Here is a 26749-nt window from a genome sequence, read left to right on the forward strand (position 1 = left end):
ACCAATTGTGGAGAGCTATAGAAAGATCTTGAATCAGAGGATACAATTGTGTCAAAGAAAACAATAAGTAACACACTCTCCCTCCATGGCCTGTATGCACGCTCACCATGCAAGACTCCAATACTAAACAAAAAGCTTGTCCAAGAGCATTTAAAGTTTTCTCAACAACATTTAGACAAGTCTGTGAAATAGTGGTAGAATATAGTCTGGTAAGATGAGACCATAATTGAACTCTTTGGAGGCCATAATACACACAATGTTTGGAGGGCACAAGGCAAATCACCCCAAATACAACAACAACAACAGTGAAAGAGGTGGAGGTGGGATCATCATACCTTGGGGCTGAAAAGGGCCCATACATTGTTTTTGTACAGGGACCCTTCTCTGTCAGTATCCTCCAGTGTACCCCACCCAGACCATTGATTGGCCGATCTATGGCCATACTGTGCATATGCAGAAAGTGGCCAATAAGTGGTGGGGGCAGGGTTATACAAAGCTCAAGAATATGGAAGATAATATAGCAGGAGCTAATTAATGAGAAGACTAGCAGAGCTGCAGTAGAAAAAAACTGTTTCATGAAAACTACAAGACGCCCAGTAACTAATAATTTTCTGGAATCAGGGTCTGCAAAAACTTGGTAAGATTCCTTTTAATCGTTAGTGATATCTTGCAGTTCGGTGTAACTTGGCTGCATCTGCCGTTACTGTTCCTCTTGATTGCAGTAAGATTTTTAGCAATACCTTGTTTGTGCCTGAGTAATAGCTGCGTATTAACAGAGAACGAGCTCCTTTGTTTGAGAAACATTGTATTACTAAGATACAGCATTATTAAATGTGATCTGACGGCTGTGTAGACAACACCAGGAGGATTTACCAGAATGTGGACATCACAGCACAAAGGAAACGCACAATAGGAGGATCACTGAAGACGACAGCGGGGTGAACCCAACAAGCCGGAGCCGCCACATTCAGATTAAGCAGATCTAGGCGGCCAAGTCTCATAAGAGAGATCAGTAAAGCTGTCATCGCGAGTAAGGAGGATGCCCAGTGATTGAGAGCTACGGAAATAGTGGGCTAAGTGGGTATGGGGCTACTCACATCAGTTTTTTGGTTCAGGTTTAGTGTCTACAGGTAACAGACAGCATCCACCATTCACAGCATCTGTTAAAGGGAACCTTCACCACTTTTTAGCGTATAAGCTGCGGCCACCACCACCAGTGGGCTCTTATATACAGCATTCTAACATGCTGTATATAAGAGCCCAGGCCAATGTGTAGAACATAAAAAACACTTTATAATACTTACCTAACAGTTGCGCTTCGGTGGATGTGGGCCATATGGGCGTCTCCGGTGCCGGCGCCTCCTCTCTCGGCCATCTTTGTTCTCCTTCTCTAGCCGTGGTGCATGACGCATCTACGTCATCCTCACTCGCCAGCATTGAGGTCCTACGCAGGCGCACTTTGATCTGCCCTGAGCAGGGCAGATCAAAGTATTGTAGCGTGCCTGCGCGGGACTGGCGAGTGTGTATGACGTAGGACGCGTCATGCACCCAGGCTTCAGAAGAAGGATGAAGATGGCCTAAAGAGGAGGCGCCAGCACCAGAGAACGGAGACGCCCATATGGCCCACATCCACCGTAGAGCGACCATTAGGTAAGTGTTATAAAGTGTTTTATGCTACAGTATGTTAGAATGCTGTATATAAGAGCCCGGTGGTGGTGGCCACAGCTTATACACCAAAAAAGTGGTGACAGGTTCCCTTTAATTGTATGTTGGGAGCTTCTTCCAGTGTATACATTAGGTCTCATTCAGACATCCATTTCTTATGTTCATTATTCATCATGACCCCCCCCGGACGGATCCACTGGGCATAATGAGGCAAACAAAGTCCCATGTCTGCAACTTTAGACTCTGACCTCTCCAGCACTGTCCATCTTTTAACCAGACACAATAGAGTAGTCTATACTATTGTGCGAGGCTAAAAAGACGACCACACAGCTTCCGGACAAGCCCCTTAATATGTGATGGCTGCTCAATGCTCTGTGTGTGGCAGATTGCTTTTGTCTCCATCATTTCCCAGTCTATCCACAAAAAAAATCGATCTTAGTGGTAAGAATTTTGGACTAAAGTAAATAAAGTTGTCTTCTGTTGGATCTTGAGGCCCGTAACAGTCAGAGGCTTAAATGGGAACTGTACTTTCAACAAACTTTGTATAAATTAATAGCACAAGGACAAATATAAGAAACTTTGTAATATATCTTAGAGAAATTTGCTTCTTTCTCCACTTATGAGCCACTTCTTTTTCTCCTGCCTCCTGAACTTATCCTTAGGTTATATTCACACACATCTGTGTGAAACAACATTTTTCTCTCATGTATCATCCGTTTTGCATCCATTGTTTCTGCAAATTCAGCCCAAAATACCACTAAGGCTAGGTTCGCACACTGGGTCTTTTTGACGCTGCGTTTTTGTGCGTTTTTGGCCGCTAAAAACGCACAAAAACGCACCTGCGTCGAAAAACGCATCAATAAACGCATGCGTTTTTGCCGCGATTTGGTGCGTTTTTGGCTGCGTTTTGCTGCGTTTTTGATCTCTGCGTTTTGCTGCATTTTTCCAATGCATTGCATGAGGGGAAAACGCAGAAAAACGCAGGAAAGAACTGACATGTCCATTTTTTTTTTTTTAACTCAAAAACGCAGGTAAAAAAAACAGATGTGTGCGGACAGCAAAAATGAAAACTCATAGACTTTGCTGGGGAAGCAAAGTCCTGCAGTTTTAAGGCCAAAAACGCACCCGAAAAACGCGCAAAAACGCCGCGAAAAACGCACTGTGCGCGCATAGCCTTATACTGACTACTGCAGGCTCAGAATCAGTTACCCCTTTCATAATAAGCATCTTTAATACTTAGTACAGCACCTCTGGCTGTTATAACCCTAGCCACACACCAGCTTCCAGCAGGAATTTTAGTCTGTTCTTCATGCACAGTGGCCTACAGTTCATTAGTTAATACATTTTTTCACAACCACAATCACAACCAATATAACCGCTATGTCAGTCTCGCATCTTTAGTACTTAGTAGAGCACCTGTGGCTGTTATAACCTGCTGCAAATCTGATGTTATAGCAAGACATCAGCTTCAGGCAGAAATTTTAGTCCGTTCTTCATGGATAATAGCTTACAGTTCATTCGTTAATACATTTCTTCGTTATCACAACCAGTCGCGCATCTATAGTACTTAGTAGAGCACCTCTGGCTGTTATAACCTGCTACAAACCTGATGCCATAGCCAGACACCAGCTTCTGGCAGGAATTTTATCTTATTCTTCATGAACAATGGCCTGTAGTTCACTAGTTAATACATTTCTTAGTTATGACAATCAATATGACCACCATGTCAGTCTCGCATATTTAGTAGAGCATCTCTGGCTGTTATAACCTGCTGCAAACATGCTGCCTTAGTCAGACACCAGTTTCCGGCAGGAATTTTAACCCGTTCTTCATGGACAGTGGCCTGTAGTTCACTAGTTCATACATTTCATTGTTATGACAAACATGTTAGTCTAACATCTTTAGTAATTAGTAAAGCACCCACCTATGACTGGTAAAACCTGCTGCAAACCTGCTGCCATAGCCAGACACCAGCTTCTGGCAGGAATATTAGCCTGTTCTTCATGGATAATAGCCTGCACTTCACTAGTTAATACATTTCTAGGCAATGACAGCCAATATGTCATTCTTGCACATTTAGTACTTAGTAGCGCACGTCTGTCTGTTATAACCTGCTGCCATAGCCAGACATCAGCTTCTAGCAGGAATTTTAGCCTGTTCTCCATGGACAATTGCTTTCATTTCACTAGTTAATATATTTCTTGGTTATGACAGCCATGTCAGTGTTGCATCTTTAGTACTTAGTAGAGCACCTCTGGCTGTTATAACCTGCTGCAAACCCGATTCCATAGCCAGACACCAGCTTATGGCAGGAATTTTAGCCCGTTCTTGGTGGACAGCAGCCTGCATTTCACTAGTTAATACATTTCTTGATTATGACAAGTAATATCACTGCCATGTCAGTATCGCATCTTTAGTGCTTAGTAGAGCACCTCTGGCTGTTATAACCTGCTGCAAATCTGATGTCATGGCTAGACACCAGCTTCAGGCAGGAATTTTAGCCTGTTCATGTATAAAGGCTTACAGTTCATTAGTTAATCCATTTATCACAACCAGTCTTGCATGTTTAGTACTTAGTAGAGCACCTGTGGCTGTTGTAACCTGCTGGAAACCTGATGCAACAGTCAGACATCAGACTTTAGCCTGCTCTTCATGGATAGTGGTCTAAGGTTCACATCTTTTGGTTATGACAACCAATATGACTGCCATGTCAGTGTCGCACCTTTAATGCTTAGTAGAGCAAATTTGGCTGTTATAACCTGCTGCAAATATGCTGCCATTAGCCAGACACCAGTTTCCGGAAATAATTTTAGCCCATTTTTCATGGACAATGGTCTGCACTTCACTAGTTAATGCATTTCTTGGTTATGGCAACCAATATTACCGCTATGTCAGTCTGCTCAGACCTCAGAGATCTATTGAATCGCGTGTGCGGTTTGTATTGTGAAATCTGATGACGGATCCATTTTAAAGACAAAACCAATATCACCACAAAGACAATATTTTTCTTTTTATCATCATTTTGTTTTTTAGTAAATATTATGAAGATAGATTGTGTGATAAGACAGGGATTATCATGGCAATGCACCACTAAAGCCTGATGATTTATCCCCGGTGCGGTTCATTGTCCTCATGTGTCTTTTACGACTATTGTGTTTGATCGCCATCCGCGCCCCTCCCCCGGTCCCTCGGAGCTCTGTAAAGTTCACTGGTATCATTAGCAGATTATTCTTTAACAGAGGGAAGCCCTGTAGGGGAACAAGTTTTTACTTGCCGAGGTATCCAGCGAGTGGAATTGCACAAGGTCTGTTTTGTTTAATCTTCCTCTCGATTTCACTTCATGTCAACCGGAGAGTGCGGCGCAGCGTGGAGCAGCGGGGTATATAGCGGTCACACCGGGTGATGATCCTAGACGCCAAGACCGCGGAGAGTGGAGCCCAGGAGTCAAAGTGGAGCAGCCGCCAATACTACCCAGGTAAATCCGAAATACCATGCTTAGGGTCACAGCTGCGGATAAAAAAATGGGTCCGATTTTAGTCCAGAAAATTTGGACGAGTGAAATATATTTGGTATTCTGTATCTAATTTGAGTGTGTGATTTTTTTTTTTCTCGCCTGGCATCAGTATGCAATGCATTATTTTTCTCAGCAGATATTATTATTAATAATAATAATAATAATTAATAATAATTAATCATTTATATAGCAGCATTAATTCCATAGCACTTTACATACATGGGCAACACTGTCCCCATTGGGGCTCACAATCAAAATTCCCTATCTGTATACTGGACTATGCTAACAAATGATAATCAGATGCCACTAGGATGGTCCACATGCCATCCGTTGTTATTCTCGCACCCATTGACTTGTATTGGTGATTCTCATCCGATTTTCGCATGCTGCGATTTATTTTCCTTGGGCTGAATTCAGCTGTGGAACAAAAAAAAAAAAATCACCAATCTCCTTTGCCTCAATGACTAACATTGGTCCAATCCGATTTTTTTATCGGATTGAACTCAGCATATGGAGCGGACACTTATTACATCACTAAACTTTTTCCTTTTTTTCTTTTTTTGCAATGTAGAATCCAGATGTTTCTTTAACCTAAATGAAAAGTATAAGAATTTTATACTGTACATCTGTCATACAGTGACCATTCAGCTTGTTAAAACAATTGAATGCAGCAGCTTTTTTTTCCTTCCAACACTCATTCATGCAGAAATAAACACTGCTAAAAAGCACTGTGTGAACATACCCCTACAAAGGCACATTACGGCTGTGTGCACCCTTTGCATTTTTATAGGTTTTTTTGTGTTTTTTGGTGCAGTTTTGTCACAAAACTGCATGCAAATCATTATGCCAGCAAAGTCAATGAAGTTTTGTGCACGCTGTTTATTTCCCCTTGCAGAATTGGTGCAGAATTAAACTATAATGTCTATTCTTTCAGAGTTTTTCCACCTTTTTTCACCCCAAATGCATTGAAAATGCATACAAAAAAGTATCAAAAATGCACCAAAAACGCGTTCAATATGTAAGAGTTGTAGTAATTTCTGCACCCAAATACTCAGCGTGCGCACATAGTCTTTATGTTATATCACCAAGTATTGTCTAGAAGCATTACATGAGGACGCCATTAGGGGGACAGTCTAGTGTCTACAGCTACATAATTGTCAGCTGTCCGTGGACAAAACTGACAAGTTATTCAATAGGTCTGTTTTGATGAAAGTTTTTTTTACACGGACAAAATTTCCTCATGAAAAAAAATCGCAGCATGGTCTGATCTCTTCTGAGGATTCAAGTCTGTGGGTTGCACAAAGAAAACTGGATCCTTGTAAATCAACTGTATAGGATCCGATTTTTACGGATATATTTCATATAATTCTTAACACAGGAAAATTAATTTACATTCAATGCTGATGTTAAAAAATAAATAAAAATGCAGATGAAAAATTGACCATTATTTCTGGATGAAAATCGGATATTTTCGGGCGGCACGGTGGCTCAGTGGTTAGCCCTGCAGTCTTGCAGCGTTGGGGTCCTCCTGGGTTCTAGTCCCACTAAGGACAACATCTGCAAGGAGTTTGTATGTTCTCCCCGTGTTTGTGTGCGTTTCCTCCGGGTTCTCCGGTTTCCTCCCACACTCCAAAGACATAGTGATAGGGAATTTAGATTGTGAGCCCCAATGGGGACAGTCTTCCTGATGTATGTAAAGCGCTGTGGAATTAATAGCGCTTTATAAATGAATAAATATTATATTATTATTATTATACGCTCACGTGTACTTAACCTTGTATTCAGATTTTCCAGGACAATAAATGCTCACATCACAATGCAAAGCTTGGTACACATGAGCGATATAAAAATTGGCCTATTTTCATCAAGGAAAAACATGATTTTTCCATCTGTATTGTCATTTCTCACAGCTTAAAGGGAGTCCATCAGCCCAAATTGTCAGTATGAATAAGCGCATTGACAGACGGACTGGTCACACGTCTTCTGGTCCAAACTCAACAATTACATATAGGCCTATGAAACTGTCCAGGTTAGCAGACCCATGGTTGGTCCCTGCATCACAGTCCATGGACCATGGGATAAGGACATGTACATTCGGCCTACGTGCCACTGTTCAGCAGGAATTTAAAAGGGAACTTATCAGGTCATATGCAGCCAGAACCATGTCCCTGTATCTAGTAGTATAGATAAAGAGATCTTTAGAAAAGGTTTTTCTAAAGATCCTTTATGATATGCTAATGAGCGCAGGGACTAGTCACAAGGGTGTTAACTTATGGACCTTCTGAGGTTACCTCAGGGTTCGCTAACTGGCCCTGACACTTTGGCCACGTCCTCTCTTACTCGAACCCTTTAAAGAACTGGCACCACACAAGGCACACACTACTAGCTAATTTACTTGCCACTTGTCTCTTCTCTACTTCAACTTAACTCTGTACTATCTGACATCTAATCTACTACTGCTCCAGCCTAACCACTAGGTTGCATCTTCAGGTAACTGGCCCCAGCTCTGCTACATCGAGAACCTACGCTCCGCTAGCAACATTTACATGTGAAAACACATATATAACAATCAACACCATACAATATGTTTAGTATAAAACTCCTTTCGTAGTACAGGTAGACAACATATAGCATAAAACAGTGTAGAGACTTGACGACCACCTCTACACACTTCCCCACTTAAATATGGTCATACCCAACCATAACTTTAATATACACAAATGTAAAACATTAAATGAAAAGGTTACTTTTGAGTCCATATCAGTGATGGCCAAAGGCCAGAGTTCATTTTACTCATCCGAGTGCCAGACGGGGATACACCATGAAAACAAGCCACCCACAGGCAACAGTCCTTTTCCGCCGTCTTCAGTAGTGTCCATGTGCTTGTCTTCTCCGTCCGTTTCTTCAGAGTCACCATCCGTTCCCAATCAGATTCCTGAGAAGGGCAGGCTCTCTTTCTCTTTAGTACTCCCACCGGAGGTGGGCACCGCTGAACACGGGGCGTTTCTTAATCCCCAGCTTTTCGAGCACACAGGGTCCAGCTTTGTGCTTTATTTCCTCTGTACCACCCAAAATGGGTGGGGCTCGCTTCCATTCCCACGCCATGTCCTGACAGTATAAAACACCTTTAGCGGTAACATATAGCATAAAACAGCTTAGTGACTCGAACACCTCTACATGCACATGTGCCGCCCCTGCAGCGTCGAACCGCTCGGATCCGGGTTTGCTGCTGTGGCTTGAGGGTCTCCGGACCCGGGGGCTCACGGCCACTCAAATGTAAAGGGGGCTATTTACAGGGGATAAGAGTTTGTGACGCCACCCGTGGTTCGCGGTAAGGGAGTACCGCCGCTGCCGATGGGAGTACCCGGGGAGGATGAAGTGGGGCAGCCAGATGACGTTCCCTCCACGGGTAGGTGAGGCCCCGGGACTCTGGATGATGGAGGAGCGGGGGTGCGCAGGGCCGGTTGGGAGCAGGGGAGGTTCATGTACTCACTCAGGCAGTATCGGTGGTGGTGCGACCACAAAGCAGACTCTGACAACAAGGTAAACCAAGTATCTGGGTGCCGCTGCCCTCTTGGGGGAGCCCGACCAGGTATCCGTCCCCTGTAGTACTGCCGGGTGGTCCGGAGCCTGCCTTCTTGCACAAATTTTAAAGTGTCCTGGTGGCCCGTTGGCGTAAAGCTGTCCGGGCCCCGCTCCCTCCTTGTGAGTAGAGGAGCTGTGCTCTCAAGGGCTCATGCTTGGGATTTCTGTGGGCTGTTTGGGTTGGAAAGCCCTATGCCCCTCGTTGCGCTAGTGCCCATGATCTCTGAGCTTCTTGGGGACAGTCCATAAAGTCACTATCCTCCGCAGGTTAATTGCCAGGTTGCCTGAAGCTACTCCCCGACCTAGGGTCCTGTATCCCGCCGTGCTTTCGGTCCCGGACCGGTTATTAGTCTCAGATGCCTCCTCTCCTCCAAGACCAGGTCTAGGCACCCAGCCTCAATACCCCGCGACCAGGTGTCTCCGATTCCTCTGGCCCAGACCTACGTCTGCGATCCAACCTGCCACAAACAGGGAGCCACCACTCCTCAGCTCCTCACTTCTCAAGGGCTACAACTTCACTCTTCCTGGGAGCTCAAACCCCCAGTTTCCTCTCCCTTTGCTCCCCTGGAGACGACTGCTCTGTCACCTCCCACCAGTCTGCCTGACCCCTAGGTGGGCGGCCCTATTCCAGCTCAGCAGCCCACTGGTGTGCCTGACAGGGTGTGGTGTGAGGTGTGGTTGGGATTTGGATACTGATGGAGGCAGTACCACAGGTTGGGAACCCAGAACCATGAGGGGTTGAGTACTGCACTGAAAGTGCAGTACCCTGTGATGCCCTGAATAGTTAAGGGGCGTCACACACATAGCCCAAAAAGGAGAGTTTTCTGAAGCTGTTTCTACTATAAGGGTATGTGCGCACGTTGCTTTTTACCTGCTTTTTACCTGCTTTTTTGCTGCTTTTTCTTCTGCGCTGTTTAATGCCAAAATGGATGTGTTCTTCTATTCAAGCAAAGTCTATGGGAATTTGGGTTTCTTGTTCACACTATGTTATTCAAAATGCTGCCTTTTTGTGGCAGAACTTTGGTCAAAAACTCAGCTTTTCAAAGAAGCAACATGTCAATTGTTTTTGCCATTTGGGTTTTGCACTGCAAAGCTGAGTTTTTGACCAAAGTTCTGCCACAAAAAGGCAGCATTTTGAACAACATAGTGTGAACAAGAAACCCAAATTCCCATAGACTTTGCTTGAATAGAAGAACACATCCATTTTGGCATTAAACAGCGCAGAAGAAAAAGCAGCAAAAAAGCAGGTAAAAAGCAGGTAAAAAGCAACGTGCGCACATACCCTAAAATAGCTTTTTACCACCTTAAAAAAAACTGTGTGCACATACCCTTAGGCCAGGTTTACACCAACTAACCCGTGGTGTTAAACGATCGCCGATAAGCTACATTTTCGTCTATTGGCGAGCGAGTTCAGTGAGGTAGATTGCAATTCAGCAATACATAATTTTATGTGTATAGACTGTCATTGTTCTAGGCAGCACATGTGCTGTTTACATAGGATGAGGTGCTGCCGAGAATGATTCAGGGAAGCCTGTCAATCATCAGTGAGAGAGGTGGGCCATGGAAAAACCATGGTGAGAGCGGATCTCTGAGACTCTTAACCACACCCAGGACACTAATTAGAATATTTGATTCCACTTCAATTTCTGCAGCTCATTAAACATGGTTGAACCTGGCAATTTAGATAGGAATGCCTAATAATATAATATTCCAGGTTGCCACCTAACTGTCCGTTGATGCCAGGTCTTGAAATTCAATATGCCAAACACTTTGTTGCTAAGGAAAGGAAGTAGTCTTCTCCCCTTCCTTCCAATTAATGATAAACATGCATGCTCAGCCGAGCGTGCATGTTTACAGAGGAATTGTAATTGCTTACGGCCGAATGCACCTGCAATTACTTGTCATGTATGGACAAGAGTGAGAGTGTTTCACCTTGAGAAATACCGGCACAATACAAATTGCAAAACTTGAGCTTGAATGACAGCATGTCTGCAGTTATGTGCGGCAGCCGGACCCCCAACTGATCCTGAGAATGGTCCCGTTTTAAGTTTTATTACCTAATGAAATGTACGACAAACAGGAGTCATGTTCTGGAAAGCGGTGCACTTGTAGTATAGGCTTCCACTGCTAAAGTGAATTAATGCAGAACTTGTCAGAGTCAGTATGCCAGCAGACATAATTGGGGTAGGCTACTTTTGGCCCTAGTGGGTTTTTTTTCAAAAAGTTGTTCAATCTTTCTCCTATTTTATGATGGCAACTATGAAGTTTTGTTTCCTTTTGGAAAAAAAGTTATGGAAATGGTTGTTACAAGGCACAAATTTTGCTGCAACTCATTTCAGGCCCAATTCCTAAAATCCCAGTAAACTTTACGTTCCAGAATGGTTTGATGAACTTTCCTCACATTTTCCTCAGTACGAAGAGTAGGGTATTGCTTGTGGGGTGAGCAAAGGGTTGATGGATCCACTGGACCAAAGGTACCGATCACTGGCCTGGAGGAGCAAACTAGAATGGCTACTGAGACTTCACTAAAGCCACAGGAGGCGGCAATAGACACACACACTGGTGGGTAGCCGACAGGGAGAGCCCCCGGGTGACAAACGGTACCTCAGCAGCTGGTGCCACAAGGAGAAAAATAGTCTCTAGTTTTAGAAACCACAGCAATGGATCTCATAGGAGTGGCCATTGAGGATTGTTGCAGCATAAGCAGTGAATCTCGTAGGAGCAGCCGGTGTGGATCTGCAGCATCAGCAGTAGATTTCGTAGGATAGTTGCATCAGCGGATATTTTAGGAGTGGCCAGTGTGGATAGTTGCAGCAGAGGATATCGTAAGAGTGGCCAGTGTGAATAGTTGCAACAGAGGATATCGTAGGAGTGGCCAGTGTGGATAGTTGCAGCAGCGGATGTTGTAGGAACGGCCAGTGTTGATAGTTGCAGCAGCGGATATCGCAGGAATGGCCGGTGTGGATATTTGCAGCAGCGGATATCGTAGGAGTGGCCAGTGTGGATAGTTGCAGCAGATATCGTAGGAGTGGCCAGTGTGGATAGTTGGAGCAATGGATATCGTAGGAGTGGCTAGTGTAGATAGTTGCAGCAGCGGATATCGTAGGAAAAGCCGGCGTGGATAGTTGCAGCGGAGGATATCGTAGGAGTGGCAGATGTATGTAATGCAGCAGCAATAAAGAATTGATATGCACTGAAACACAACCAGGTATCAGCAACAGCAGCGACAGCACATAGGACCTGAAAACTAGCAACGTATAACACTCGTTGCCCAGACACCTCTCTTAAGGGTAAGGTGCCTTAAATACCTGATGTCTCTCAGCCATAGGCTGAGAGGCACTTTCAGGTTAGGGCATACTGTGCCTCTAAGAAAAGGGGTGTGTCTGTGCGTGCCCTAAGGATACTCCCAGGGACATGCGCAGTCCTTGGGGAACAGCAGCAAGGGCTGGGGACAGAGCAGTAGCCGCTGGGAGGGTGAAAGTGCCAGTGTCCCCCACCACGGGAGGGAGGCAGGACAGAGCGGGCATGCCAGTACAGACGTTACATAGCGTGGAAGGGCATCTAGAATAAGGTTGATCATCAATTCACCTTGTTTAATACAAGATGACCATCCAATAACTTGTGCTTTATGCACGGCAGTTTCCTGGTAGCATAACAACCATTCTGTTTTTTTGGTTTTTTTCCCAAAAGGAAACTAAAGTTCATAGCTGTCACATTGTTCATTTGTGAATCAGCCATCACCAAATAGACAAAAGATTGAACAACTTGTCAAAAAACTCACAAGAGCCAAACACAATCTCCCTCAACAACGTCGGCTGGCATACTGACCTAGGAGAGTTCCGCAAACATTCATTTAGCATCGGATGCCCGGACAACAAGCCCCTCACCCTCCAGGAGACGATTTCTCCTTCTGGGGGGTACCCCTTGAACACACGTCCTGTCTCTGTATATTGCGTTGACAAAGTTACAAATTTAGCGGAGCAGTGTAGAATAAAAATGATAAACTATAAAAGGGGTTCTTGCAACCTATGGAAACAGGGTTCAAATTTAGTAATAGAAAGAGGGGTCTTTTATGGAATAGGGATGTTAAGTTCCCTGGATAATTATCATGAGGAAGATAACGCTGGGAGCTGGGCTGAGGGGTTTGCAAAAACTAGGAACTTTGTTTTTTAGAAAAAAAAGAGGTGGAATTATAATCTGGAAAATTCTGATGTGGGCTATAGAAAGTTGAAAAATTATGGCGGATTTATAGAAGAATAAAAGGTACGGCCAGGTGAAGGAGAAACAGGAGCAATGTTTTTAAAGGGAATTTGTCAAACACTAATGGTATTCTGGAATAGAGTTTGGGCAGCCCTTTTAGGATCAGAAACTTTTATTGCTCTACCTTATCCTGTTATCTTGCTGTAAGCCCTGGAGAATTCAGTGGAGAATCAGTAACTTTTATTTCTCTACCTTATCACGTTATCTTGCTGTAAGCCCTGGAGAGTTCAGTGGAGAATCAGTAACTTTTATTCCTCTACCTTCTCCTGTTATCTTGCTGTAAGCCCTGGAGAATTCAGTGGAGAATCAGTAACTTTTATTGCTCTACCTTATCCTGTTATCTTGTTGTAAGCTCTGGAGAATTCAGTGGAGATTCAGTAACTTTTATTCCTCTACCTTCTCATGTTATCTTGCTGTAAGCCCTGGAGAATTCAGTGGAGAATCAGTAACTTTTATTGCTCTACCTTATCCTGTTATCTTGTTGTAAGCTCTGGAGAATTCAGTGGAGATTCAGTAACTTGTATTCCTCTACCTTCTCATGTTATCTTGCTGTAAGCCCTAGAGAATTTAGTGGAGAATCAGTAACTTTTATTGCTCTACCTTCTCCTGTTATCTTGCTGTAAGCCCTGGAGAATTCAGTGGAGAATCAGTAACTTTTATTGCTCTACCTTCTCCTGTTTTCTTGCTGTAAGCCCTGGAGAATTCAGTGGAGAATCAGTAACTTTTATTCCTCTACCTTCTCCTGTTATCTTGCTGTAAGCCCTGGAGAATTTAGTGGAGAATCAGTAACTTTTATTCCTCTACCTTCTCCTGTTATCTTGCTGTAAGCCCTGGAGAATTCAGTGGAGAATCCGTAACTTTTATTCCTCTACCTTATCCTGTTATCTTGCTGTAAGCCCTGGAGAATTCAGTGGAGAATCCGTAACTTTTATTCCTCTACCTTATCCTGTTATCTTGCTGTAAGCCCTGGAGAATTCAGTGTTGTGCGCTGGCAAGTCCAGCATATGTAAATCCAAACTGAAAATGCACTGCTCCTCATCCCCACCTCTCCCATGCTGGTATCAATGATAGTAAAAATCTTCACTGTTATTAATTATCACTGCCGAGAGGTGGGCATGGGCAGCAGTGCATATTCAGTTTGGATCAGAAGGAATTTAAATTTTAGACTGTATTGCTATTGCCTAAGTCACTAACCACTTCTGCTGTTTATCAGCGCTGGACGGTCTCCTAGGCAAGGAGTTCAGCGCTTACAAGCTAATTTCATACTTGAAGTGACCTACTGGAAATGAGGGGAATGTTGATAGTGTGCATATTGCACACTGTCATGATTTGGCAATCAGCAGACATTCAGAATGCAGAAATTGATGTTGGGTCCGGAAAATCCAATTAAGGTCACATTCACATGTTCAGTATTTTACATAAGTATTTGTAAACTGAAACCAGGAGAGGAACATTCAGAGGAAAGTATGAGAGAAACACGTGACCACTTCTGTATTTTATACCCACTCCTGATTTTGGCCTATAAATGCTGATGTAAAGTACTGAACGTGTGCACGTGGCCTCACGTGAGGATGCTCTTTGCTAGAAATTTGAATGTAATTGCATACTACCATATTCCATACACTGAGGACGCCTGTGTATGTGGTATTTATTGCTTATTGTTTAGAGCTTTGTAATCCTCCATTATTATACATCTCCCAAACACTGTAATTAGCATACAAGATCAGATCTATATAGTGCAGCACTGATGAATGCCTCCTTATAACCAGTTTGGAGAAGATTGATCCACCACTTGTTACATACATTCAAGACTTCATGTCTCTCCTGAAGATGTCTATCTATAAAGGTGTCTCCTTGGCTCGAGAGATATGTGCAGGCCAGGTGACTTCTATAAGATACTTGGAGAGTATAGCCCTGTCTGGTCTGATTCGCTTCTGTCATAGCAAAACCTTGCGCAACAATGGAGACCCCATTACATCTTTACTATTGGCTCCATTCTTTTCCATGTAGGCAAGTAATTTCAATAAAGATAGTTTAATAGGCAGAGGGTCATCAGAAACATTTATTGCATATCCATAGGACACCTAAAGTGCTCTGAAGACATCCAAGTACGCTTGTTTGGCTGCTTTTTGATCTCCCATAGAAGTAAATGGACAGAGCAGCTCATTATGCAGCCACCTCTCCAGTCATAATGGCCATGGCTCCAGTTGGAAGAGAGACTCGGGGGACCCTTGTTCTTGAGATAGTTGTGGGTCTTAGAGGATAGTTTGGGTCTGAGTGTTTGTAATGAGACAGTAAATGCATCTCTAGAAACACTCCTCTCAGACAGCAGCCATGAAAGTGGCCAGTTGACCCTTATAGGTCTATATTTCAATTTATGAGCAAAGGAGGCCACCGGCAAAGTCAACAGTTTGCCAAGGACTAGTTCTCTCTCTGTTCTTCCCCCTTCTTTGACATCTATATGGCTTAATAGATACCAATTGGCAAGAGCTGGTTTCACGCATTTGATGTTTATGATCTAAGCATGGACTATGATGTATGGACTGGCCGCCGTCTCTTGACCCAAACTTAACAGCCTCATTTATGCCTTTGCCAATCCAGACATTGTGGGCCATACTCAGGCCGTGAATCTCAACCTTGTAAAATGTGCCTAGAATAGGTCCATATTGCCCATGGAGGAGACTATCTGGTCAATGAAACTGGTGAGCTCCGCCAACTTTTATCTAACTTTTATAAGGGCCTTTACATGGGTTCTCAAAGCAGCCACCTTTGCTGTCTATATAACCTGTAAACCTGTCACGGGTGTGTCATGGGTGACAGACAGTCATGTGGTTCCTGACAGTAGAAGGTCACAGCATCTGGCTGCACAAAATGCTCCCTGACTTTCTATTGTTTCTGCTGTTAGTATTCATTGTACTTTGTAATAGGTAGCTTTCCTGCTGGGTTTTCATCTCTTCCCCTTTAAAACCTAGCAGAGTCCTCCTTCCATTCAGCTGCTGATTATCAGTATTCCCCCAGTGCTTAAATAATCCCATCTTCCCTAGACTGGTGCTGGTGATATTATTCAGTTCATTCAAGCTCTGGTTGCAAGCAAGAGGCTTGTAGTCATCTGTAGTATTATTACTGAACTTTTACCTGAGTCATCTATGAATAAGTAGTTCATAGTTTTCCCCCTGTGTGTCCTCCTTGTTTGTTCCTTTAGCGTTTACTGGGGTTGACGAACAGCTCATCGCACCAGCTCCCTATTTAGGGCCCGGTAGTAGAGATATCAAGGGTCAGGTATCCGGCCCGGCACATAGGTGCGGAACCTATCTAGGGTGGTGAGGGACCCTAGGGACCAGTGGTAGGTTTATACCGTCTCCCCCTTCCCTAGACACAGGGTTCCCCTTCCCTTGCGTTTAGTGCTTCCCCGTACCTAACATGATAAAATACCCTTACCTGCCGCCCCATTGGCAAACTTTCAAATGTCCTCATGTATTTATACTTAAGCTATGTGCGCACGTGTGCGTAATTCATGCAGTTACGCTGCGCTTTGTAGCGCAGCGTAATTGCATGTGTCCTGCGTCCCCTGCACAATCTATGGAGATTGTGCAGGGGCCGTGCGCACGTGGCATATTAGAACGCAGCGCTTCGGCTGCTGCCCGAATCGCTGCGTTCTAAGAAGTGACATGTCACTTCTTCCGTGCGCTTTGCCGGCAGCTCCTGCTCTGTCTATGGCAGAAGCTGCAGGCAGAGCGCACGCTCTCGCCGGCACCATGCGCTTCAGAACGCAGCTTTTCAGCTGCGCTCTGAAGCGCACCTTTTCGGTGCGGTGCAGAGCGCACGCGTGCGCACATAGCCTTACCCTGTATTTCATTATGTGACAGAGTCTGTTAATCCCTTATATTCAGTTATCTTTTACAAGTAACCTTATAGTATTGTTCTATTGTTGTAAGATATGCAGCAGAAAATAGGTAAACTCACTCCAGAGGCCGAGCTGGCGAGAAGATGCTTACAACTGAGTGAAGAACGTGGTCTGCCGGAGACGATGGGCTCTGCCACCTATGAATGGAAAGCCCTCCATTTGGCTTCCTGGAACGGGAACACTCGTCTTGTTAAACAGCTTCTACAACAAGGAGAAATGATTGATGACCGGTATGTGTAAATATCCACCAATGTCCTCTCCTCACACCTCAATAGCTAAGATTATTTGCAGACATAAATCCATCTTCAGAGTTCGGCGCTTTGTTGGGTCCATTCAAAGTGGTAATTCTTCCCGGTCTATGATGTCCATTAAGAGTGTTAATCCTATGCACACTCTGGTGATTACTGACTAAAGGCTCTCACTGTCATAGGCGACTGGGCAACCGAAAGGAGATACCTTAGATTAATCTATAAAGGACAATAGATGGGATTTCAAAGAGAGGAACATTTATATACGGGGACATTTTTGTCATTCGAGTTACTTCTTATGGTCGCTGCATGGAGACTTAACTATGCAATTATTTGCTAATCCATATAGATGATTAATTTCCCCTCACAACAGATCTTCAGGGATTCTTTAATTAATCAACAAACGTCAGATCACAGAAGTGGATTTCTGTATCCACAACATGCAGAAATATACCCGATTGTAACAGTTGATAACTTTTATATATAATATATAAAGCGGAGTGTGTGTGTGTGTGTGTGTGTGTGTGTGTGTGTGTGTCCGCTAAAGGAATCCACACCGTCGCAATTACAATCACAAAATTTTGCACAGACACCCCATGTGACTCAGGGAACGTCATAAACTATGTTCTGACAGGAAAATTTAACCTTGCGCTTTCCAGTTATTCTCCAAAACACCTGTCTCCATTAAAGTCAATGGAGATATGAGCTACAGCTTATTAATAGCAGCTGTGATTGGTTGCTATAGGAACAAAATAAATTGTTAGCATAAGAAGCTTATGTGTGAGGTAATAAGATGTCAGTGGGGAGACGGATAGAGAGAGGCAGACAGAAAAAGACAGAGACAGACAGGGAAAGAGACAGAGAGAGACAGTCAAAGAGACAGACAGAAGAAGGCAGACAGGGAAAGATATGGACAGAGGGGGAAAGAGACAGAGGGGAAAAGAGACAGAGGGGGAAAGAGACAGACGGGGAAAGAGACAAAGGGAGAAAAGAGACAAAGGGAGAAAAGAGACAAAGGGAGAAAGAGACAGACCTGGAACGAGACAGACAGACACAGAGATAGAGAGACAGTCAGAGAGATATATACAGAGACAGACAGAGAGATAGACACAAACAGACACACAGACAGACATGGATAGAGACTGACACACAGACAGAAAGAGATAGACACAGACAGACTGGGAGAGAGACAAAGAGACAGTTACTATCCCAGACAATGCCCGAGTACTACAGCTAGTATTTTTTTTATATATATATATATATATATATATATATATATATATATATATATATATATATATATATATATATTATACACTATAGCAACACTACGAAGGAAAAGTTGTTGAATTATGGAAATCACAGGAGGGACAGACATGTTAATAATCTGTAAATTATGAAAAAATGGAAAATAAAATCTCAAAACATCTTGATTTATTCTGTATGGAGTATGATCACCACATGCGGAAATCCCCGCACTTACAGACTTGGCTGCTAGTGCTATCAATGAGGTTATTAATGGTCATCTGAGGAATGTTGTGCTGTGATGAAGACAATTGGGCAAATCATCAAGATCCGCTGCTGGCAGCTCCCTTTCTAATTTTTGACCCTTGACGTCCTATATGTGCTCGATGGGAGACAAGTCGGGAGACTCTGCAGGCTATGGTAGCACGTTTTGTCCATGCAGGCTGCTCAAAGTAATACAAGCAACATGTGACTTGGTTTTGCCATGTTGAAAAATGGCTCCTGGGCCACTTTAGAGATTTGGCCGCACCACTGGTTCCAGGATCAAATCAATGTAAGATTGAACTGTTAGGGTCTGTCATGGACTATCCTCTGTTGCAGATTTTGGTGAAAGGATCTGAGTCTGAGTATCACTTTGTTTTGTGGGACTCGGCTTATTAAATGGATTCCCTTTCCTTTGGGGGGGAGAGGGTTAATACCAGGTTTTCTTGCAACAGCTCCTGACTCCTTGTCCATGCCCAGGTCCTATATATACCCTCAACTTCCACCAGAGGGTGCCGGTTATTTCCATTCCTTTGGAAGCTTGGCCAGGAGCTGGAAGGAGCTGTTGTCTCTCACTCTCAGTTGTTTTCTGGGCTGCAGCATTGTTGTTTTGCTGCAGCATTTTCCAGGTGTGTTTGTTTATCGTATGATAGTCTCCCCGTAGTTTGCTTTCTTTCCCCCTTTTTATGTTGTTTCCCCTCGTGCACTTTTAGTGGCTCCTTTGTGTGGTGTGGTTGCCGTATGCACGAGTTGTTGTTACCCCTGTTTGTCTATATTTGTTGGTGGGGTGTAGCCTTCTGTTCTTGTTCTTTCCCCCCGGGTGGTGGGTTGTGGGGTTTATAACATCAGGGACAAGGACAGGAGATAGGGTCTAGGTTGGAGGCCCGGACCTCCTTACCATTAAGGGTACCTCCGGGTGATAGGGTGAGTGCGGGGGCTCCAGCCTTAGGGCCAGTATAGGCTTCCCTGGGTTCACCTAAGACACCCGTGACAGGTACCTAGATTGCAGACTAGAGGGGTCCAGGTATCATACATTATGCCACCTCACACCATAATCCCAGGAGTAGGGCCCAGAAGAAGGCCTTTTCGCTGTGTTGCACATGTAGTCTTGTCGGATTCAAAGAATGGTGTGTACTAATCCATTTTGTGATGCAAGTGAAATTAGATATCACCTACCGCCTCTCTTCAGGTGCTGCACATGGGAAGCTTCTCTACAACAAATTTCCAGATACCCAAACAATGGACGCTCCTGTGTCAGAATGAGGTTGTGCATTGGTGCAAACCCACAAAGGGCATGGGGTTGGAAAGTTTTATTTGCCTTTCATTTTTTTTCAATATGATGATACAACCTACTTTTTTTCTTCTTTAGGGATGATCTCGGCTGGACGCCTCTTCACTGCGCAGCATCCAATGGTCACTTGGCTGCAGCAAAGCTCCTGATCCAGAGAGGAGCTTCGGTGAATGCCCAGGATGCTTCCGGTTGTATCCCTCTCCACCATGCAGCATGGAGTGGCCATACCCACTTGTCCGAGATGCTTTTAAATCGTGGGTCCAGTGCTATTGCACCTACAATAGGAGGTCTAACAGCCTTACATTTAGCTGCCGCTAATGGCCATACGCTCATTGCACAGTTATTACTGAAGCAGAATATAGACCCATGTATTGGTGACAACAACAAGTGGAGTCCATTGCATTGGGCAACTGTCAGCAATCAGATCCATATCATGGAAATTCTAATAGAGAACGATTTCTCCCTTGAACTGATGGCCTCTGGGAATTTGACCCCTCTACATGTCGCAGCTGAGACTGGAAAATTGGAGGCTGTGAACTATCTCCTGGAAAAAGGGGTTGACGTGAACATCCAAGACCTGCTGGGCAGAACAGCTCTGGCAATCGCGGCTAGTAATGGTAGCCTAGAGGTGTGTATTACGGCATTATAAACACACTAGAAGACTATTCAAACATATACATACCATAGAGACAGTCCGTGTAATTACCATAGGGCCCCAGGGGATGGGGGAGAGGGGCAAGTTCATGTTGGTCTCGTCCTATTTTAGTGGTGATGTCAATCCAGGTCGTACAACATTAGCAAACAAGGGTGTGGAAAATCAATCCAAAAGTCACGGGAAAGAGACAGGGGCAAACAAACATGGTTGCTATTATGTATTCTACATAAGAAAGGAGAGACAGTTACTTTGTACAAGGCTTTGTAAAACGTGACTTTAGTTAACCTATAAAAAAAATTTCTCTTTAGGACAGGAGACAAACTCTAGCACAGCGCCACCTATTGGAAGTAGCGATCCTAAAAGTTAAATGTGGATTTTTAACAATCCTTTACATATAACTTAGGATATATATGCCAGATCAGAATCCCAATTTGCAGACACGGTGTTTCGGGGTGCTTGCCCCTCGTCAGTGCAAAGTATGGGGTGTGTGATCTGGCTATGAGAAGCTTTGTGGGACCACTATTCTCCTTATGGAGACTTTGCAAGCCAGTCTGACTGGATGCTAGTGTGACATACGGTAGAAGGGCAATGTGTCCTAAAGAGAATGTGTCACCAGAAAACAACTCATTGTTTACTTTAAGTTTTATTGGTTATTTTTTTTTTCTATATTTTTCCAATGTAAAAGATGCAGAAATCTTGCAACTTTCACATTGGTCACTAAGCAAAATGCTAGAATCATATAGCCTGTTCTATACGGATGACTTTTCAGCGTTATCATCATAGAGATACTTGTAGTTGATGTCACAGCTCCCTTCCACCTCCTTTCTGTACAATGACTGATAATACCTAACATCTAGATACAGCTGATAACACAATATCCAGCATTCACAATAGTTGGTTTCACAGCTCACCTCCTCCTGTATAATGACTTATAAAACTTCAATATACAGTAGATAACACAGAATCCACCATTTACAATAGGTGATATCACAGCTACCTCATCCTCCTGTACATTGACTGAGAACACCTCTTGTTGTGAATACGTTTTCCAGTTTGGAGCTCCCTCTGGTGGTCAGTGCTGGCGGTACAGTTGATGTGTGGAATGGAAGCGACACACCTGCAGAGGACTGGCAATCAGGGTCAGATTGGGCTATTTCACTTAGTAGCTTTCTCTGGCTACTTGCCGGTGGTCAATTGCTCCTGTGTGTATGGATATTCTGCAACTAGCTCTGCTTACTTCCAGAACTTCCCTCAGATAAGTGGTCTTGTACCTCTGTTATTTGTTTACCACCTTCTGTTGTTGTTCTGCTCTGATACTATGCATGATTCCTAATTTGTCTGTGTGGAGTTCGTGGTGGAATGGGATCATTCCCTGCTGGGAGTGTCTGTATACTTAGCTCCATGATTCTGCAAGGTTTGTGTTTTGTCATGCTTGGTATTAAGTCAGTCCCTCATCTGTATTAGTGTTTTTGGATCCCAGTAACATCTGAGTGCTGATACAGTGGGGGAGAGGTTTAGTAACCTCAGGATTTTTCTATATCAGTAGTGCTGGGATTTATTAGGATTTTTACAGCTGCAGACAGTTGTTCTTTCCTATCCTTTTCTATACAGATAGTTTGGGCCTCACCTTTGCTGAAATCTGTCCTTTCTGGCTTTGTATTGTGTTTTTCTATATCACCGTAGCCTTTACATGTGGGGGGCTATCTATCTATCTTTGGGGACTACTCCGAGGCAGATTAGCTTTCCTATATTTCTATCTGTGAGATTATTTAGTTCTCCGGCTGTGTCGAGCGTCCAGGTCATCGTAGGCACGCCCCAGGGCTACTGTTAGTTGTGTGTCAGGATTAGGTCTGCAGTCCGTTAAGATTCCAGCTACTCTGTTACCTTTTTGGGATTCCACTTTATTTGATCCTCCCCGGTCCCTGAATCATAACAACTTCTACAGTATATAGAGGATAACACAATCACCATTCATAATAGGTGATGTCACAGCTCACCTCCTCCTCTATAACGACTGATAAAACTTCAATATACAGTACATAACACAGAATCCACCATTTACAATAGGTGATATCACAGCTACCTTATCCTCTTGTACAATGACTGAGAACACCTCTACAGTATATAGAGGATAACACAATATCCACCGTTCATAATGGGTGATGTCACAGCTCACTTCCTCTATAACGACTGATAAAACTTCTATATACAGTAGATAACAAAGGACTCATCATGCCCAATAGGAGATGTCACAGCTCACCTCTTCCTCTTCTCTTCACAATAATCTATGCCCAGGTTAGACCATGTCCAGAAGAAAACTGCTATACAAAACAAGGGGTTAGTTAGCCTATTGCTGCCTTTGTCTATGTGGCTGCTCTACAGAATGTAAAGTATGAGTCCAGTATTAAAGCACCACTCCACCGTTTGTTTGTTCTTTTTTATTTACCAGCTGGAGTGATGCTTTAAATCTAAGTCCACTGCCCCCTGTCTTATACTCACCATCTTCATGTTTTTCCAGTGTCGCTCTGTTTGGTCTCCTATGATTTGTGATGTGCCAGCAGTTCCAGTGTTCCATTGAGCGCTCTGGAGGTCAATACAAGTCTATGAGAGCCTCGTGCTGACTCTCATAGACTTGCATTGAGAGCTTGTAACATAAGTTCTGATTTCTGGCCAGTCATAATTTACAGGCACAAGATGGCGCCACAGGATTGGAACAATGCCAAAAAAAGGTGAAGACATCGGAGGTTGAGTATAGGAACAGGAATAGGGAGCTTATATACACTGCTCAAAAAAATAAAGGGAACACCAAAATACGAAATCCTTGTTTAAGTGTTCCCTTTATTTTTTTGAGCAGGATATAAAGTGCCAATGACTGGTGAAAATGTTACCAGATTTGGATTATTTTATATATACCATAACTTTTTTTTTTTCTCATTAATGTACACTCTGCACCCCGTCTTGACAGGAAAAAACAGAAATGTATACATTTTTGCAAATGTATTAAACAAGAAAAACTGATATATCACATGGTCATAAGTATTCAGACCCTTTGCTCAGTACTGAGTAGAAGCCCCTTTTGAGCTAGTACAGCCATGAGGCTTCTTGGGAATGATGCAACAAGTTTTTCACCCTTGGATTTGGGGATCCTCGGCCATTCTTCCTTGCAGATCCTCTCCAGTTCCATCAAGTTGGATGGTGAACGTTGGTGGACAGCCATTTTCAGGTCTCTCCAGAGATGCTCAATTGGGTTTTGGTCAGGGCTCTGGCTGGGCCAGTCAAGAAGGGTCACAGAGTTGTTCTGAAGCCGCTCCTTTGTTATTTTAGCTGTGTGCTTAGGGTCATTGTCTTGTTGGAAGGCGAACCTTTGGCCAAGTCTGAGGTTCAGAGCACTCTGTAAGAGGTTTTCTTCCAGGATACCTCTGTACTTGGCCGCATTCATCTCTCCTTCAATTGCAACCAGTTGTTCTGTCCCTGCAGCTGAAAAACACACCATAGCACGATGCTGTCACCACCATATTTCACTGTTGGGATTGTATTGGGCAGGTGATGAGCAGTACCTGGTTTTCTCCACACATACCGCTTAGAATTATCACCAAAAAGTTCTATCTTCGTCTCATCAGACCAGAGAATCTTATTTCTCATAGTCTGGGAGTCCTTCATGTGTTTCTTTGCAAACTTTATGTGGGCTTTCATATGTCTTGCACTGAGGAGAGGCTTTCTTCGGGCCACTCTGCCATAAAGGCCTGACTGGTGGAGGGCTGCAGTGATGGTTGACTTTGTGGAACCTTTACCCATCTCTCTACTGCATCTCTGGAGCTCAGCCATAGTGATCTTGGGGTTCTTCTTTACCTCTCTCACCAAGGCTCTTCTCCCACGATTGTTCAGTTTGGCTGGACGGCCAGGTCTAGGAAGAGTTCAGGTGGTCCCAACTTCTTCCATTTAAGGATTATGGAGGCCACTGTGCTCTTAGGAGCCTTGAGTACTGCAGACAGTCTTTTGTATCCTTGACCAGATCTGTGCCTTGCCACAATTCTGTCTCTGAGCTCGTTGGGCAGTTCCTTTGAGCTCATGATTCCCATTTGGTGTGACATGCACTGTGAGCTGTGAGGTCTTCTATAGACAGGTGTGCGCCTTTCCAGATCAAGTCCTATCAGTTTAATTAAACACAGCTGGACTCCAATGAAGGAGAACAACCATCTTAAGGAGGATCACAAGGAAATGGACAGCATGTGACTTAAATATGAGCGTCTGAGCAAAGGGGCTGAATACTTATCACCATGTGATATTTCAGTTTTTCTTGTTTAAATAATTTGCAAACATTTCTACATTTCTGTTTTTTTTCTATCAAGATGGGGGATGGGTGCAGAGTGGACATTAATGAGAAAAAAAATGAACTTTTTTGAATTTACCAAATGTCTGCAATGAAACAAAGAGTGAAAAATGTAAAGGGGTCTGAATACTTTCTGTACCCACTGTATATAGATAGATAGATAGATAGATAGATAGATAGATAGATAGATAGATAGATAGATAGATAGATAGATAAATAGATAGATAGATATCTAATATAGAAAATTATACAGGGTTTATAAAAAATACATTTAACCTTAAAGCTTATGGCTCAGCATTTATCTCTAGTCACGTTACAAAGGTTGAATACTGACTTATAGGGTGGACGCTTCTCCTAACATCTCTCATTCTGAGAGAGAACTAATTGGCATCTTTTTCTCCCATGGACTCAGTCCAGTAATCCAACCACGGTGCTGGAAAGAGAAATAACCAGCTGCCACGTTCAGTCCTTGGTTGCAATTGATAAGACACAGTTGGACCACTGGAATAAGCTTTATGCCTTGTGCCCATGATGAGTATTTGGTTAGTTTTTTATCTCAGAATTTGTAAGCCAAAGCTCACCGCTCACTCATCCTGTGCACGTGGACTTACATTCCTCACAATTTTTAGGCCACGTGCACGCATTGAGTATTTGGAGAAATTTTTACCTCAGTATTTTTAAAAGCCCAAAACAGAAGTGGGTGAAAAATACAGTAGTGGTGACCTATTTCTATTAGGCTGCTTTCTCACTGTATTATAACCTACGTTGACTGGTCCCATCGGAGCTTCCGTCCGAATCCCCCGCAAAACGGGCGTGCATGCTTTCTGGAGGCGGACACCCAGACGTAGTACAGTACTTTTGCGGGGGGTTCGGATGAAAGCACTGACGGCCGGGACCACTGAACGCAGGTCATAGCGCAATGTGAAAGCGGCCCTTATACTTTTCCTCTGAATGCTCCACTCCTGGTTTTGGCAACAAATACTGAGGTAAAAAAAACCTCACCAAATACTGAGGTAAAAACTCGCCTATTTCCTGAGGTAAAACAACTCAAAATATTGAGGTAAAAAACTCACCAAGTACTGAGGTAAAAACTCACCAAGTACTGAGGTAAAAACTCACCAAGTACTTTGGTATAAACTCACCAAATACTGAGGTAAAAAAAACCTCACCAAATACTGAGGTAAAAACCTCACCAAATACTCAACGTGTGTACGGGGCCTTAAAGATTAAATTATCGGCAGACACTATTAGAAATATTGGGACTACACTCTCCTATACAGTAACAATAAAGTATACCGACAATGTATCTAAGAGGACTCCAGGTGGGCGCACACGAGGGGCATGGCGTCCTATGGATATGTCAGGTAGAACCCACCACAGCGTAGACCTCTGACATGAACAAAAATGAGATGTGAACAGAGCTCAGCTTAGGGGCCAGTAAAAGATAAAAGGTGACGGGTTTCACAGTACTTTTTCTCATTATTTTTGGTCATTTATGATTTCTTTTCTCATTTTTTTGGGCAGGTTGTTCGTTCCCTTTTGGGTACCAAAGCTCAGTTGAACATTGTGGACAATCATGGACGCACGGCCCTACACAAAGCTGCATCGGCGGGACATCTAGATGTAGTACAGATTCTGGTCCAGAATGAGGCCTCATTAACTATAAAGGACAGTCTCTGCCTGACGCCAATGCAGAGAGCCGCCATGATGGGACACGGTCATGTATCCGCCTATCTGCAGGGAGCGCTCCCCACAGTCCATAATGTACTTTAATCCTGCGCTTCACATATC

The 26749-nt window shown here is 43.6% G+C and overlaps 1 protein-coding gene across 1 annotated transcript; it reads left to right on the forward strand.

Moving 5' to 3' along the window:
• The first annotated feature begins 4947 nt into the window (after positions 1-4947).
• On the forward strand, positions 4948-26749 carry ANKRD65 (ankyrin repeat domain 65). The gene is made up of 4 exons (XM_075328132.1): positions 4948-5140; positions 16960-17158; positions 20052-20601; positions 26483-26749. The coding sequence occupies exons 1-4, from the start codon at positions 5068-5070 to the stop codon at positions 26729-26731; spliced, it is 1071 nt and encodes a 356-aa protein (XP_075184247.1). The 5' UTR covers positions 4948-5067; the 3' UTR covers positions 26732-26749.

The sequence above is a fragment of the Anomaloglossus baeobatrachus genome, chromosome 11 (assembly GCF_048569485.1).
Source record: "Anomaloglossus baeobatrachus isolate aAnoBae1 chromosome 11, aAnoBae1.hap1, whole genome shotgun sequence".
Taxonomy (NCBI): Eukaryota; Metazoa; Chordata; class Amphibia; order Anura; family Aromobatidae; genus Anomaloglossus; species Anomaloglossus baeobatrachus.

What these genes read in the sequence shown, in the direction of transcription:
- ANKRD65 (XM_075328132.1), top strand. Translation starts at nt 5,068, where the DNA reads ATGATCCTAGACGCCAAGACCGCGGAGAGTGGAGCCCAGGAGTCAAAG. An exon ending in CAGCCGCCAATACTACCCAG is followed by an intron (nt 5,141 to 16,959) that starts GTAAATCCGAAA and finishes TATTGTTGTAAG; the next exon opens with ATATGCAGCAGAAAATAGGT. An exon ending in GGAGAAATGATTGATGACCG is followed by an intron (nt 17,159 to 20,051) that starts GTATGTGTAAAT and finishes TTTCTTCTTTAG; the next exon opens with GGATGATCTCGGCTGGACGC.